Source organism: Protopterus annectens, chromosome 1.part2, assembly GCF_019279795.1.
Source record: "Protopterus annectens isolate FY-2018-M chromosome 1.part2, PAN1.0, whole genome shotgun sequence".
Classification (NCBI taxonomy): Eukaryota; Metazoa; Chordata; order Ceratodontiformes; family Protopteridae; genus Protopterus; species Protopterus annectens.
Genome location: NC_056727.1, coordinates 506,093,750 through 506,108,260, shown reverse-complemented (window position 1 = coordinate 506,108,260; position 14,511 = coordinate 506,093,750). Strand labels below are relative to the sequence as shown.

Genomic DNA, 14,511 nt, shown 5'->3' with positions numbered 1-14,511 from the left:
GATAAGAGTAATTAAATCCTCAGCCATTTTAAGCATCTGCTTTTTAGGCATGGGGCCTGGAGATGGGCCCTGTGAAACAGGCCTCTTGGGATGCCTGGCTGATTTGGACTTAGTAAAGGCCTTAATGGAAAAGGAAGATGAGGGTCTAAAGACACCATGGGTGGAAGTGGACCTATCCACATTAGGAGGCTCAACGCTCACAGTGTCTTCGGTGATTGTAGTCTGGGTATGGGCCGAGGTACCTGCGGTCTCGGTTAAAGAAGACACTGCCAAAGAAGTGTCGTCGGTAGTCAGGGACTGCATAGGCGTCTCGCTGAGAACCGGACCACGTGTAGCCGGTTTTGGCGTGGTGTCGGTGGAGACCGCGGACCTCGCGTGTCGGTCCTTGTCCTTGCGTTTTTTGGACAAAATGGTAGTCGGAGTCTCCGACGACATTTTATAATCAAAGGCTTTACCAAAAAGGTGTTGGGCGAACTCCGCCCGACGCTTAATAGTGCGTTTATTGAAAGTAGCGCAAAAGCGACAGCCCGACACATCGTGGTCTGGGCCTAAACAAGGTATGCAGAGGGAATGAAAATCCTTATGTGGTATTTGCTTCCCACAAGAAATACAATTGTTAACTTTCTCTGACATCGGTCTGAGGCAAGAAAAGTTTCCCCAACGGGGTACTTAGCTTTAAAGAAGACTTCAGTTTCCAATTTTTCGTAAATTCAGGAGCTGGCCGACCGGCACTTGCGAACTGCTTCTGCTTCGGGCACCGCACGGCAAAAAAGACTGAAGAAAATGGCGTCGGCTGTGTCTTATATACTCCTGCCTCAATGACGTCAGGAAAGGAAGCGACAACAACCGACGCCGGACCTAGACTTTGGAATTCGGCCGACCGAGGACCCGCCTGACGGCAGAGAACCCATCTGTGATTACTGCAGCTGTATGCACGATGAACATCTAATGATAAATCCCATGGTTGAATAGGTTCTCTAAAAGGTGGCTTCAGATGATTCACACCTTTTATGAAGGTCTTGCACAATTTATGAGACATAAGAGAGGAATCTTGGACACCCTCATGAAAATTAGAAATTGCAGCCAAATGAACTCTAATGGTAGAGGCCGATAGACCCGACTGAAACAGGTCGGCCAGATAGTCTAGTATTATTGACACTGGTGCTGAAAAGGGGTCTACTTGTTTATCTTTCAGCCAACAGGTAAATCTTTTCCATTTGCTTAGATAAGCAATTCTAGTGGAAGACTTATGAGAAGCAATGAGAATATCATGTACTGGTAAAGAAAGATCATTCTGCCTGGCAATCAAGGGAATTGGAGTAGCCAAGCCGTGAGCTTCAGGCTGTTCAAGCTGGGATGAATCAGGTTCTGTGGGTGTGAGAACAACTCCTGGGTTGGATGGAGAATCCATGGTCGATCTAGTAGGTGAAGCCAAAGGAAGGGGAACCAAATCTGTCAAGGCCAATATGGTGCTATGAGGATCGCCTTGCTCTTCAACCGATGGGCTTTCTTCAGAAACTGGGGAATAAGGGGAAAGGGTGGAAATGCGTAAAGAAGACCTGAGGGCGAATTGTGGACTAGAGCATCCCTGGGTGACTGTCCCGGTGGGGGAATCAGGGCAAAGTAGTTGCTGCATTTGTAGTTGGTCAGGGATGCAAAGAGGTCACAGCAAGGACGGCTCCAGTGGTGGAAGATCTCCGCCGCTATCCAGGGGTTCAGGGACCACTCGTGAGGTTGAAGAATGCACCTGCTGAGTCTGTCTGCTATCACGTTGGAACTCCCAGGAATGCGCGTTGCTAGAAGAAAACAGTTAGTAGCCATCACCCATTGCCATATCCTCATGGCCTCTTGACAAAGGGGGTAAGAATTGGTTCCACCTTGCTTGTTGATGTACCAGACCACCGCCATGTTGTCTGATTGAATAGCAATTGTCCCAGATGGCAGCAGGGGATGGAATGCTTGCAACGCCAGAAGCACCTCCCTCAGCTCTAGGACATTTATATGCAGATGGGCCTCCAGTTCAGACAAAGTGCCTTGGACTGTCTGTCCCTGACATAGCCCCTCCCACCCCATCAGGGAGGCGTCCGTGGTCACTGTGGCCTTGGGTTGCTGGGGGAGAAGGGGCAAGACCATTGTGAGAGATTGTGTGTTTTCCACCAATTTAAATCCTGTTTTCACCTGTGGGTTACTCGAATCATGCTGAAAGAGGATGCTGAAAAGGATACCATTGGGTGAGCAGTAGCCATTGTAGAAGCCTCATGTGAAACCTGGCCAGGGTTTGGTGGCTGCCATGGAACCCAAAAGCTGTAGAACTGAGTGAGCCGTGGATATTTCCTTTGAAAGGATTGGAATTAGTTGTTGCTTTATCCTTAGAATTCTGTATTCTGGAATAGCAGCTCTGCATTTTTTGTGTCCAAGATAACCCCTATGAATTCTGTCGACTGAGATGGGGTGAGATTGCATTTCTGCCAGTTTATGTTTATGCCTAGCCTTTGAGCAGCGAGGAGAGAGTATGCCAGGGCTTCTTCCAGTAGATGTCTGGTGGGGGCAGAAATGAGCCAGTCATCTAGGTATGGAAACACCTGGAATCCTTGAAGTTGCAAGTGAGCCGTGACAACTGCCATGCACTTTGTGAACACTCTGGGGGCTGTAGAAAGTCCAAAGGGCAGTACTCTGAACTGGTAGTGACTGGCTCCCACAAGGAGGTGCAGAAATCTTCTTGATGGCCTGTCCACCTTTATGTGGTAGTACGCATCTTGAAGATCTATAGAGCACATCCAATCGTCTTTTTCCGAAAGCAGGAGGATAGACTGCATTGTGACCATCTGAAATTTTTGTACTCTCACAAACTTGTTCAATACACTGAGATTCAAAATTGGTCTCCAGTCCCCGGTTTTCTTTAGCATCAAAAATAGTCTTGAGCATAATCCGGATCCTATCTGGTCTGGAGGGACTATATGGATGATTCTCTTTCTTTGCAGCTTTTCTATCTCTAGTACTGCTTCTTCCCTTTGAATGGGTGGAACGTCAGGAAGATTTTTTGAAAGGACGGGATGAAGATCGAAGGGGATATGATAACCTCTGGTTATGATCCTTTGTACCCAAGAATCGGTGGTGATGGTTAGCCAGGCAGAAGGGTACAGGGAGAAACATCCCCCAACCACCTCCAGAGGAAAGGCGTTGGGCTGCTCTTCAGGAGCACTGGTAGGACTGACCAGGGAAAGAATCCCTGGAAACCTGGTTATGCGGTCCCCCTTTGCCCCAAAAGGAGCGTCTTCCCTGTGAGTTTCCCCCTCTGCCTCTGGGGGAAAACTCGGCCTGTGTGTCTCGGAAAGGACCCTGAGATTTCTTGAGCCATATCTTCCCACTCTTTTGGTTTCGGAAGAAAGCACGCTGAGGGGAAGAATAATGGACACCTACAGCAGAAAGGGTCTTACTATCCTGTTCACATCTGGCCAGTGTGCTTTTAACTTTGGGCCCAAACAACGAGGAGGGCTCAATGGGGGCATTAAGAAAAGAAGACTTAAAGGGTTCCGCGAAGTTGCACAAGTGCATCCAGGCGTGTCATCTCAAGACCGCAGCTGAACCCGCTGCTCTAGCTGCTCCTTCTGATGCATGAGATATCAGTCACATAGAGGAGTTAGATATAGACTCAATGGTGGCCAGCTGAGAGGCCACTTTGTCACGGACCTCATCAGACACGGCACCAGCCAAGGTTTCAGAGAGCTCACAGACCAGATCCCTTTGAAGCCTAGTAAAATGTGCCATATAATTCAGGGACCTGATAGCAAAAGTTGCTGAAGCAAAGGTGCACTTCCCTATCCTGTCCAGGGCCCGGGACTCTCTGTTAGGCAGGTGGGCAGTCTGGCTTTCTTCTTCTGCCAGATCGTTTTTTGTTGCGGCCGCCACCACCAATGCATCCACAGGAAGATCTTTGGACCAATAAGGATCCAAAGCAGGGGGGGACAAGATCTTATCTGGCCTCCAGGGAATAGCTTCAACAATATCAGGAGCCTTCCAAGCAAGCTGCACGATGAGCTTGACAAGTTCATCGGCAGGTGGAGTAACCCAGGAGGTAGGGGGCCAGGCACAAAAGGCCTGCAGGAACACAGATTCCTCAGAGGTGGGATTAGAGGACTGCCAGTTACCTCTCTGTTTCAGGATTTTGAGGATATCACCAAAGGATACCTCATAGGGTGACAGAGGGGATCCTTCCCCCTCATCGAAATCTGTGTCTTCGGTGAGGGACTCCTCTGTAGAGTCCATGTGCTTCCTCTTACACAAATTTTTCCAGTGGACCTCCTCAGTGGGAGAAGCTGGGGAAGACAACGGAAAGGGGGATTCCTGAGGGAATATGTCCTGGGGCCCTTGCACCTGGTGTCCACTAGATGCAACTTGTGAAACCAGTGTACCAGAGGAGGGCAGAGGTATAGACAGTCCAGTATCGCCAGCAGCAGCAAAAGCCTTCTCCATCAGTTGGAAGGCTGGTCCACCTGAAGAGGAGTGTATGTCTAGGACAGGGGGCACCCTTCCCCTAAGTGGCTCAGCCTGCCGACCCGGAGTCCCTGGATGGCTGTGGAGCAGCAAGCTATGCGTGTCACAGTTGACATCCTGGGTCATAGCAAAACTTTCCTGCCACAAAGGCAACTGTGGCTCCTTAGTGAGATCCATAAAGGGAACTGCAGAAGGGGAAGACTGTGCTATATCCATGGACTTCAAAGTCAATGAAGGAGGAGAATAAGAAGGGGTCTTTGGAGAAGGGTGATCACCTCCCAAGGAAGGATAGTTCCTGGGGGTGGGATACCTCTGGTCAAGAATGCCTGGTCCACAAGACGCAACACATCATGTTCGGAAAGGTTCCTAGTGGACCTCACGGAGACTGAGGGAGAAACAGGCCTGTCCACAAAAGAGGCAGAGTCGGTGCCCATCTCATCTGACTTGAACCGAGGACAACGGTGCCGAGAAAGACTGGACTACTGTTGTCTGCACCGAAGAAGTCATCGGTGCTGAAGTCATTGTCTGCACCGACACAGGGATCAGTGCCGAAGTGGTTGTCAGTGCTGAAACTGGAACCGACAAAACTGGAGTCAACAATAAAGGCATCAGTTCCGAGGAAGATCTCAGAGCCAACACGGTCAAGGTCTGTGCCGAATGAATGATCGGTGCCGAAACAGTAGTAATGGTTTGAACCGAGGAGCCCCTCGGAGCCGATATATAGAAGGCTGCAGGAGAAGACGGTGCCGGAATCACTAATGGAGCCTCAGTGCTAAAGGTCTAGGCACCAAAAGCACTGGGGCTGACTGAGAAAGCTCCGGAGCTGAAACTTTAGCCTTTTAGGTTTTGGTTGGCGGGAGTCCCCAGCCGGGGACGAAGGCAAAGATTTAGCCTTAGTAGAAACATCCAAGGTTTTCTTATGGGCTCTAGGAGGGGTTGAGGCCACCGACCCAGAAATAACCTCTGAAAAGGGAGATTTTAGAAGTCCCTTCAGTATCAGCTTGTTTTTCCTTTCCAACAAGGTTCTATTACAAAAGTTGTCACAAATAGTACAGGGTGGGTCAACAGACAATTGGGAAGCTCCCAAACAATAAACGCACAAAGAGTGTGCATCAGAAGTAGGCAATTTGTGTCACAATCAGAACACCGCTTAAATCCCGGACTACCTTTCTTATCTGCCACGACAGTAAATTTAACAGTAGAAAAAAATTACCAACAATGGTACAAGAGAGTACCCGAAGGTATGAGAGAAAAAGGGGGAAAGGATTACCAATGATGGTAAAGAGAGAATACCTCGCAGTAAAGTGGTAAAGAAAAGGCAGAAAAACCAAAAGAAATTATAAGCGCTAAATGCGATAGGGTAAGAGATAATAAAATATGAACTTTTCTGACAGAAAAGTAGTCTATAAATCTATTAAACAACAATTGACTATACTTAGCTCAAGAGAAGTAGCTTGACATGACCGAATGGCAACGTGGCAAACGAAATCTGAGGTAACAGGGAGAGGGGGATTGTGGGTAAGAATTTAGCTCGAGAGTTTGAAGCTGACGCGAGCTTGGAAAATGGCTGGCTTGGTTCCGAGCTCGGAACTAATACCCATGCTTAAGGAATTAACGAGAATTAACAATATCAGATCATTAGTTTGGTTTTATTAGGGTTTACTATGAGCTCAGAATCTGCAAGTTAAGTCTCTAGTTTGGTGAAGGTGGCTTGAATCTTTATTTGTAGTTGAGTAAGGAAGGTAGAGGAGAATATGTGGGTGGAATTATCAGCATAATGTATTAAATTACCTTGACTGAGTACTTTATGGATGTCATTAGTGATGCCATAAATAAAAGTAAACCAAGACTGATTCCCTAGGGAGCTCCAACAGTAGGTGGAACAAAGGAAACTATCAGAGATATAACATTTACACCAATTAACTATAGAATTAACAATATCTAGCTTGTTAATCTTTTAAGTAGGAGTTCACAAGTAGACAATACTGAAGACTTTTGAGAAGCCCAGGTTTATGTCTGCAGTCACTGTTTGGGAGTTGAATGTGTATTACATTTAAGAAGAACAGGAGAGTGGTATCAGTGGTGTGGCCTGGAAAGAAGCCATGCTGAGTAGGAGACAGGTGACTATTATTAATTAAATATTTTAGAAGTTGTTCATTAAGACCTTTTTTCAAGTATATTTCAGAGAGGCGACAGAACTGCTAAAGATAAGAAATTAGAAATAATATAGTCTATTATGCTTTTATATATAATATGTTATAAAATTATATATATATATATATATATATATATATATATATATATATATATATATATATATATAAGATGCCATATGCTGCCCGGTTAAAGAAACTCCAGCTCTACTCAGTGGCATACCGCCTGTTCAGAGGCGATCTGTGCCTGACGTATAAAGCCATGTCCAACCCAGAATTAATGGACATGCTGCACCTCAGAAAATCCAAATCCCATCGAGCTACGTGATCGAGAGACTTGAACCTCAGCACTGAAATAAATAGGACATGCTGGAGGGACAGATTCATAACCCAGAGGCTCCCTTCACTCTGGAATAAAATCCCAGTCCAGGTTAGGCAGAGTCCCTCATTGACTCTCTTCAAGAGGAATTTTGATGAGTGGATGGGAGATCATAGGTTTTCCCCGGGTATCACTTCTGTGTCACTGTTAGACAGAGGCACAGTATACTAACCTCGAAAAACGGCATAGCAAAATAAATTTAAAATAGGTGGCGAAAGCCAAACACATTCTGGCTAGGCTTATAAATGTCCTAGGGCAGATAGCCTAGTATGAACCTATGAACCTATGTAGAGATGATATATGACTCTTTGCAAATTAGAGGACGATGATGTTTCTTGATCTGTTGATTAGGATGACTAATAGGTATACTACGGAATTAGCAGCTGCTGTAAGGTGTTCTGAAGGTAGTAGGTCAGGGCAAAGAGTTGTTGGTTTCTGCTTCAATAGAACCTGTTTGTGTGTCCAGTAGATGGCCTAGAGTTTTTTCAGAGTTCTGATAGCAGTCTGCTGTTTGCTTTTTATTAGTGAAGTGGTCATTTATATGAAGTAAAAGATCTTTCTGCAAGCATTGTTGTAACTAGATTTTAATGGAAATATGTTTTTGTGTACTTTATTTCTTGAGATAATTAGCTTGTTGGTATTACTACAAAAACTTTTAAGGTTTTGATGTATGATGATTGTATGCTATGGCAGAAAGCTTTCCTGAAGAGCAGAGCAATTTTCATACTTATATGGGTTTCTTAGAGTTCTATATATTTATAGAGATGACGGATATTGTTGTATTTTCTATGTTTCCCACATTTTTTCTCTTTTGGTCATTAGTTGTTTACTTTCTGAAGTTAACGAGGGAACTGCAGAAGCTTTAACTTTCTTTATACACAGAGGAGCTAGAAAGGTATTACTAAAATAAGTAACTGCATCATCATAATGGGAATGTTTTTTTACAGGATTATAGTTACATTGATATTGTAAAGATTTAAATGTGGCGTCAAAGATTTTTTTTTCTTTGATCCATTTCAAATAAATGAAATATGTTTCGATATGTTGGCTTGTGCCCATACTATATAAGTCGGTTGATGGTCACTAATTGTATCAGGAAGGTGACAACATCATTGACCCACTTTGCTGTTTTGACTAATATCCAGTCAAAAATACATTAGCATTGGTTAGCTGGATCAATTCTAGTAGGTTCAATATTTATTTGGGTTAAAACACACATCTTTATAGATGGGCAGTCATCCTAGAGTAGATAAGCTGGATCAGTCTACATTTTCATCACTGTTATGATTACATCTTGTTTAATGTTGGACGTAATCCAACATGTGATGTCTTTGAAAGTGTCAATACTAACAGTAATTTGATTTGGAGAGATGTAGATGGTTATTTCTTTATTTTCGCTTTGTTGACTAAGATGGTCCTGCTGGCTGAGCCCATTTTCAAAATGAAGGAAATATGTAAAGGTAACCTAAAATGTACAGATTTCATCATTTACACAAAAGTAGTTACATGTAAACAATTATTGATCATAGGAGGAAGTACAGAAATTTACTGTACAATAATGATTGTGCAAGTCTATGGCAGAAAAAGAAGGCTAGGTGAGAGGTTAGCTAAGAAGGGAAGAAAAGATTTTAGTAATTAAGAAGGTACATAGGTATATGAAGGGGTGAATCAGAAAGAAAGCTTGTCAGATTGAAAGAATGCAGGCTGCAGAAAACTGTATTATATGATGCGTCATCCTGGGCAAGACGGAGCAGTAATGAGGTGTGAGTGGGAGGAGTTTTTCAAGTATGTAAAGTTACAGACATCAAGAGACCTTGAGGTAAACAGTTCCACAGTGTAGCCAGAAAGTGGCTAGCAGCACAAACTCTTAACTTGGATGGATGTTCACTTTATATCTAGAAAATTTGTTGGCTGACCTTAGGTGTGTGCTAGCCTTGAAAAGGAGTAAGGATGAAAGTGAGGGGCACGTGCAGTTGTATTGCAGTTTGTGGATGAAAGACAATTATAACTTTGAATTAAATGTATGATTTCCACCATACATACAGAGTTCTGATGGTTAAGTAACTTATAAACAACTGGACCACCATGTTTGGACAGCCCACACCCAGTAACCTGTTAAGAAGTAAGGTATGGTTGACTACCTGGAAAGGTTTTGAGAAATCATTGAATAGGGCCTGTTGCAAGTTTTCCAGTGTCACATTTATGAGCAATAAAGTCTGTTTTTTCAATCAGTGCTGCTGGAGTGCTATAACCAGGACAAATACATATTAGATGAATGTGTACGGTTCTTTCTAAGACGTTTGACAGGAGGATGAAATAGAGGTGGGACTGTAGTTTTTACTTTTTTGTTCATCTCTGCCTCTGAATAGGAGGACATGTTTTGCTTCTTTCCAAACAGTTGAAAAGATTTGTTCTTGCAAGCTTCAATTTATTAGAATGACTGGTGGTAAGAAATGCTGTTATTAATATGTTTTAGAAAATGCAGTGGATGTAAGACACAAAATACATGCCATAAAAAAAAAATATATCATCCTACACATATGTAAAAAGATGCAAGAAAAACCCAACCAAGCTAGAGTTTTCAACGTGTAATACCTTAAACCTTCTGTACAAACATGAAGAAAATATATTCAAAGGGAATGTACACAGAGTAGTAAAGATGTCTCTAGAGAGGTTATCCTTAGTATGCATTAAACAGGCAAATATCTAAAACTGACAATAAAAGAATGTAACAGCATGGCAGGCTTTGTCAAGAACAGCAATGTTGCATCTAAGATGGTCGGATTTCAGCTTCTGGCCCTGAAGCTTAAAAGCCAGTCAGTAATGTATGGCAGAATGAGCAGACAAGGTTCATTTACCCATCCCAAGATGGAGAGTGTGGTTTAAGTCTGTTCACAAGAATTCTACCTGGCAAGGCCCAGCTGTGTGCTCCAATGCACAGGGAATTTGGCAGCACAAGCCAAAAACTCCATGTACTCTACCTGAGCACTATGGGCACGTAGACGTATGCAGCAGCAAAAGGTCTGCACAGCTAGGAAGTAAACCACATCTATTACCCATTGGGAGGATACCTATTAGGAGCATTAAAAATTTCCTAACCTCCTGCAAGATGATAGCTGCTGTCCCTGACACTCATCTCTCCTTCCAGGTATCACCCAATTCGTGGAGTAGGGAAGAATAAAAGGGCTAAGTTGCATCACAGATGTAATTAAGCAATCAAAGTTATGCATTACACAGTGGGTGCAAAGAAAACTCATAAAATTACTTAATGAAAAGTGAAATACACGTTGAGCAGATAAAAAGGCAACAGACCAACTTTCAAGTTTAGAACGATTTAAAAGTCAAGTGACCAAATGGAGAACAAAATGTAGATGAATATACCCAAAGTTATCTGTAAAAGAAATTACACATATAATGGAAAATAAGACATGCAAACAGTGCCTAGATTAGGTTTGTTCAGCCAATGCTTAGGCAATCATATGTGGCAAGGGGCTTTGCTAAAATAAACATCATGAAAATTCTATTTATACAGGTGCTCTCCATTTTGTACATGGAAAGATGAAGCACAAATTTAAGGCCTGTATTAAAGACGAAGCACATTACACAAATTTTTAATTTGGACCAAGGCTAAACAACACAGATCATTTTCACTGCACTTTTTAAGTTTTATTATTTTTTACTTACCACTGAGATGCCTGTATATTTAACTACAGAGAAGATGGCCATCAGCATTTGTAATTCATAGTTTTACACCTAACTGTTGCTGTAGTCTTGTGTGTGACCTCAAAAGTAAAGAATGAAAAGTCCAGTAGATGGAACAAGAGTTGTGTGTAATTAACTTGTACAAAGCCTCATATAATGATAAACATATCAGTACATGTTGTGTCTTTCGGCTTTTCCCAGTTAGGGGTCACCACAGCAGAACTCCGGTCCGCTAATGATTGGTAGTTGATTTTTACGTGCCGACTTACCGGCCCTGATGCACAACCTTCAACGAAGATACGCCCATTCACGCATGTCTCCACGCAGAAGATGCTCTAGCTGAGAATCGAACCAGACAGCGTCTTACTGTGAGGCGACAATGCTACCGCAAAAAATTCAGGCTTCTGTTATAGCAACTTCAAGTGGTTTTGTCTCAGATTCCAGTACGCAGTCTGATGGGCAGAGTTTAAAAGAAATATATCCAGACTATTCAGAGTCTTGCCAAACAAACTGCTTGAGTAACAAAAATTTGGCTGTGAATTAAAGTGCATTTTCTGCATTCTTTTAATGGCTATATATACACTATGTCAATAAAATTATAAAATATGCATGATGATTATAACCTCACAGGCCATCACTCAGTTGAGGTTACCACAAAAGTGTGGTGATGAGTTCTGCTTCTAACTTCAGCCTCTGAAGCAACCAGTGCCATCAAGATGTGCCTTTGTAAACAAGCATTATGCTTTCTTTGTTGTTAAAGTGATTGTAATGAGTTTCTTGACAGCAGACCTCTCAACTGTCCCTATCTTTGAGGAACATTCATATTTTAGACCTAATTTATGATGCCCCTATTTTTTGAGGTATGTCTTTATTTCCAGGCTTGGTTTACACCTTCACACAATTTTCTGAATCCCTCACATCACATAATATTTTTGAAACTGTTTACTGTACAGAAAATCATACTACACGACCAGCATACTAGTGGCAACAACAATTTAAGGAAAGAGGACACACATCTTACAACTCCCTTTTCTGAAGCAACAAATAAATAACCTTGTGTGGTAGAATGTTGTGATATGGTTCATTACAGTCTACAGACTTTACACTTTCTCTCTGATAATATTCTTATACTTTCCATCATGCATGTCACTCTCTTTTTTAAACGTGTTTCTGAGCAGTAACCAACATTCCTACTGGATAGCGGACAGAGCTATGTGTAATCTGGTATTCACATTTTCTGATAATTAGATGTCCAGATTTTCTATTTTTCAAGGGCCTATATATATATATATATATATATATATATATATATATATATATATATCCCAGGGTGACAGCAACTGACGCAGGACACAAGACTTTGGAATTCAGGCCGACTGAGGGCAACCTGCCAGCAGGATTACCCAAATGTAATGACTGCAACAGTGAAACACGAAGAACATCAATGTTCTACAAAGCAAACAGATATCTAGATAAAAAGTTGGAGTAAACAGAAATAAAGCCAGTCCACTAACAGACAGGATGAAGTTCCAGCAGATCATTCCTGACTGCAGTACATAGCAGTCCTGCTTATTTCATATTTGTTAACTGGTTAATATGCCACCTCAACTGGGATGATTTATCACCAAAGAAAATGGTATTGCGTGAGAACCAGAGACCTGGAGAAAAGTTCTCTTTTTGTTGGTTTGAAAAGTATGCATGTTTGAAAACAGGTTTAATATGGTTCTTACCTTTTCAGATCTCTTAAACGTATTTTCTTTTTCTGCCCAAGCACTCTGAAACAGAGAAATGCCAAAGCTGAAAGTTTCAAGTTAATAACACACATCTTGTGTTGTGTACACAAGGCTATATGAAATGTAGTTAGCATTACACTTTAGAAATAAGAATGACAGTGAGACAGCATAGTACTTAAATTAACAGACATAATTGTGCAAAAACTAAAAAGGTAATTAATTATACATTAAAATGAATTTTAGAATGTTTACTGTTAGGTTACGAGTTTTCCAACATTGTCGCACACAATTAGAAACTATTTATGCAATACGTTAGAGAAGCAGACTGTCAGCTAACTTCCTCAAAATATACTACCTTTGCACTGTCAGTGTGGTAACAGCAATGGGATATGACACTATGCTGAATATGTTGTGGTGACTGTGAAACAGTCAAATGGGCAGTGGGTGTGTAAGATTTGAAAAGAAGAATGGAAAAAAAGAGTGACAGGGACTAACTGATTATGTAGACCTGCTATATTCAGCTACTGTTTTTTGCTTTGGAGTCACTAGTTAATACTGAAAAAACATGAACAGAACACTATTTTTCCTCTATACATCTTTTATAATTCTATATAGCAATCAGCTTGTGCTACTTGGCTTTACCAGATCAGACAGACAGACAAACAAGAGACAGAGAAATGAATGAATGTAAGGAAACAAGACTATTTACTTATCAGCAGAAAAATTCAACATTCTGTCCTAGCAATTACCAGTATTTCATCCTCAGGTTCTACTGCACAGCATTTTAGTAATGTAGGGTCTATATCACTTTGACGAAATGGCAGAAGTTCGAACACCATATGTTCGAACTTCTAACCACAAAGTGCAAAACCATCGAAGGCTTAGAACAGCGATTTTTTTCTCAGGGAAAAAAATCACTGTTCCAAGAAAAAAACATGTCCAAACACAAATGCCAGGAGGTCCAGCAAGACAAACAACGTTCTCAGTAGAAAAAACACTTTAATGTGAGGAGCAAAGCTTTCGGATAAAATCCTTTATCAATACTGAAAATACAAATGCAAATGCAGAGTATATATAGGTCTAAAAAAATCATATGACCGGCAGCCAAGAAGTCACATGACCCAATCATTAAAACAAAACATGTAGAAATAAATAAATATGCAAAGCTAAAAATGCAACAGCATAATGCATACATGAAAACAAAAAACATTTAAAAAAGGAAGAATTTGGATCAATGCTAGCCTCTGACAGGGTCACTGCAGAGGAATCTGAAGCAAGTACTGGACGGTCTTCAGAGCTTTCACTAACCTCTAGAGAGATGTCCAGGAGAGGCTGGACAGCAACTGGATGAGGCCTAACCTTTTTGGCCTTCTTCTTGGCAGATAACTGGCCCTCAGGATGGGAGACATGCCACAGCACCCTGAGCCAACAGCTTAAGTTGTTGATTCTTAAGATGCATGAACAACTAGGAGAGTTGACTATGTAGGGTCATAGGCACAATGCCTGACAGATACAGCACTGCATGTGGTCATGGGAAGCATCTAAGCAAAGAAAGACACTGGCCATGATGGTCTTTGGGAATGGGGATTATGCCTCCCACACTGCCATTTTCCCTTTCTGGATGACATGAACACAATACCATACAAAAATAGATAAAATGAGAGAAAAAACTCCAACGGGGCACTTACCTGAAAATGGCTTGGTAACCAGCACAGCAGAAGGACATTCAGACCAACGTTCAATAATGACATTCACACTGGCGGCAAAGAAGTTCTGATTGTTTTCATCCATATGTCACCTTTATGCCCTACACCATGTATGAGTAGCATATGTGTAATTTACAGGGCCTACAAGATCTAAAGGCGTTGATATACTGGCTGGACATTGGGCTATCCATGGCAGGAGATCCTTTAGGTGAAGAATACTGCAACAGTGGTATGGAAGGACATCATTTGTGTGTACTCTTTGTGCCCTTAGCTCACTTACAAGGATCAATAATTTTATTTAAGAGGAGATGAAAGTTTCATTTGTCTGGCTTTAGGACACTTTA

General features: G+C 42.0%; 1 protein-coding gene across 1 annotated transcript in view; it reads right to left on the bottom strand.

Annotated features, from left to right (window-relative positions):
• Positions 1-14,511, bottom strand: part of NPHP1 (nephrocystin 1) — a 1,368,595-nt gene that overhangs the window by 201,484 nt on the left and 1,152,600 nt on the right. The window contains exon 19 of the mRNA XM_044057279.1: positions 12,459-12,503. Within this exon, the coding sequence (XP_043913214.1) occupies positions 12,459-12,503 (45 nt within the window). The remainder of the gene's footprint in view (positions 1-12,458; positions 12,504-14,511) is intronic.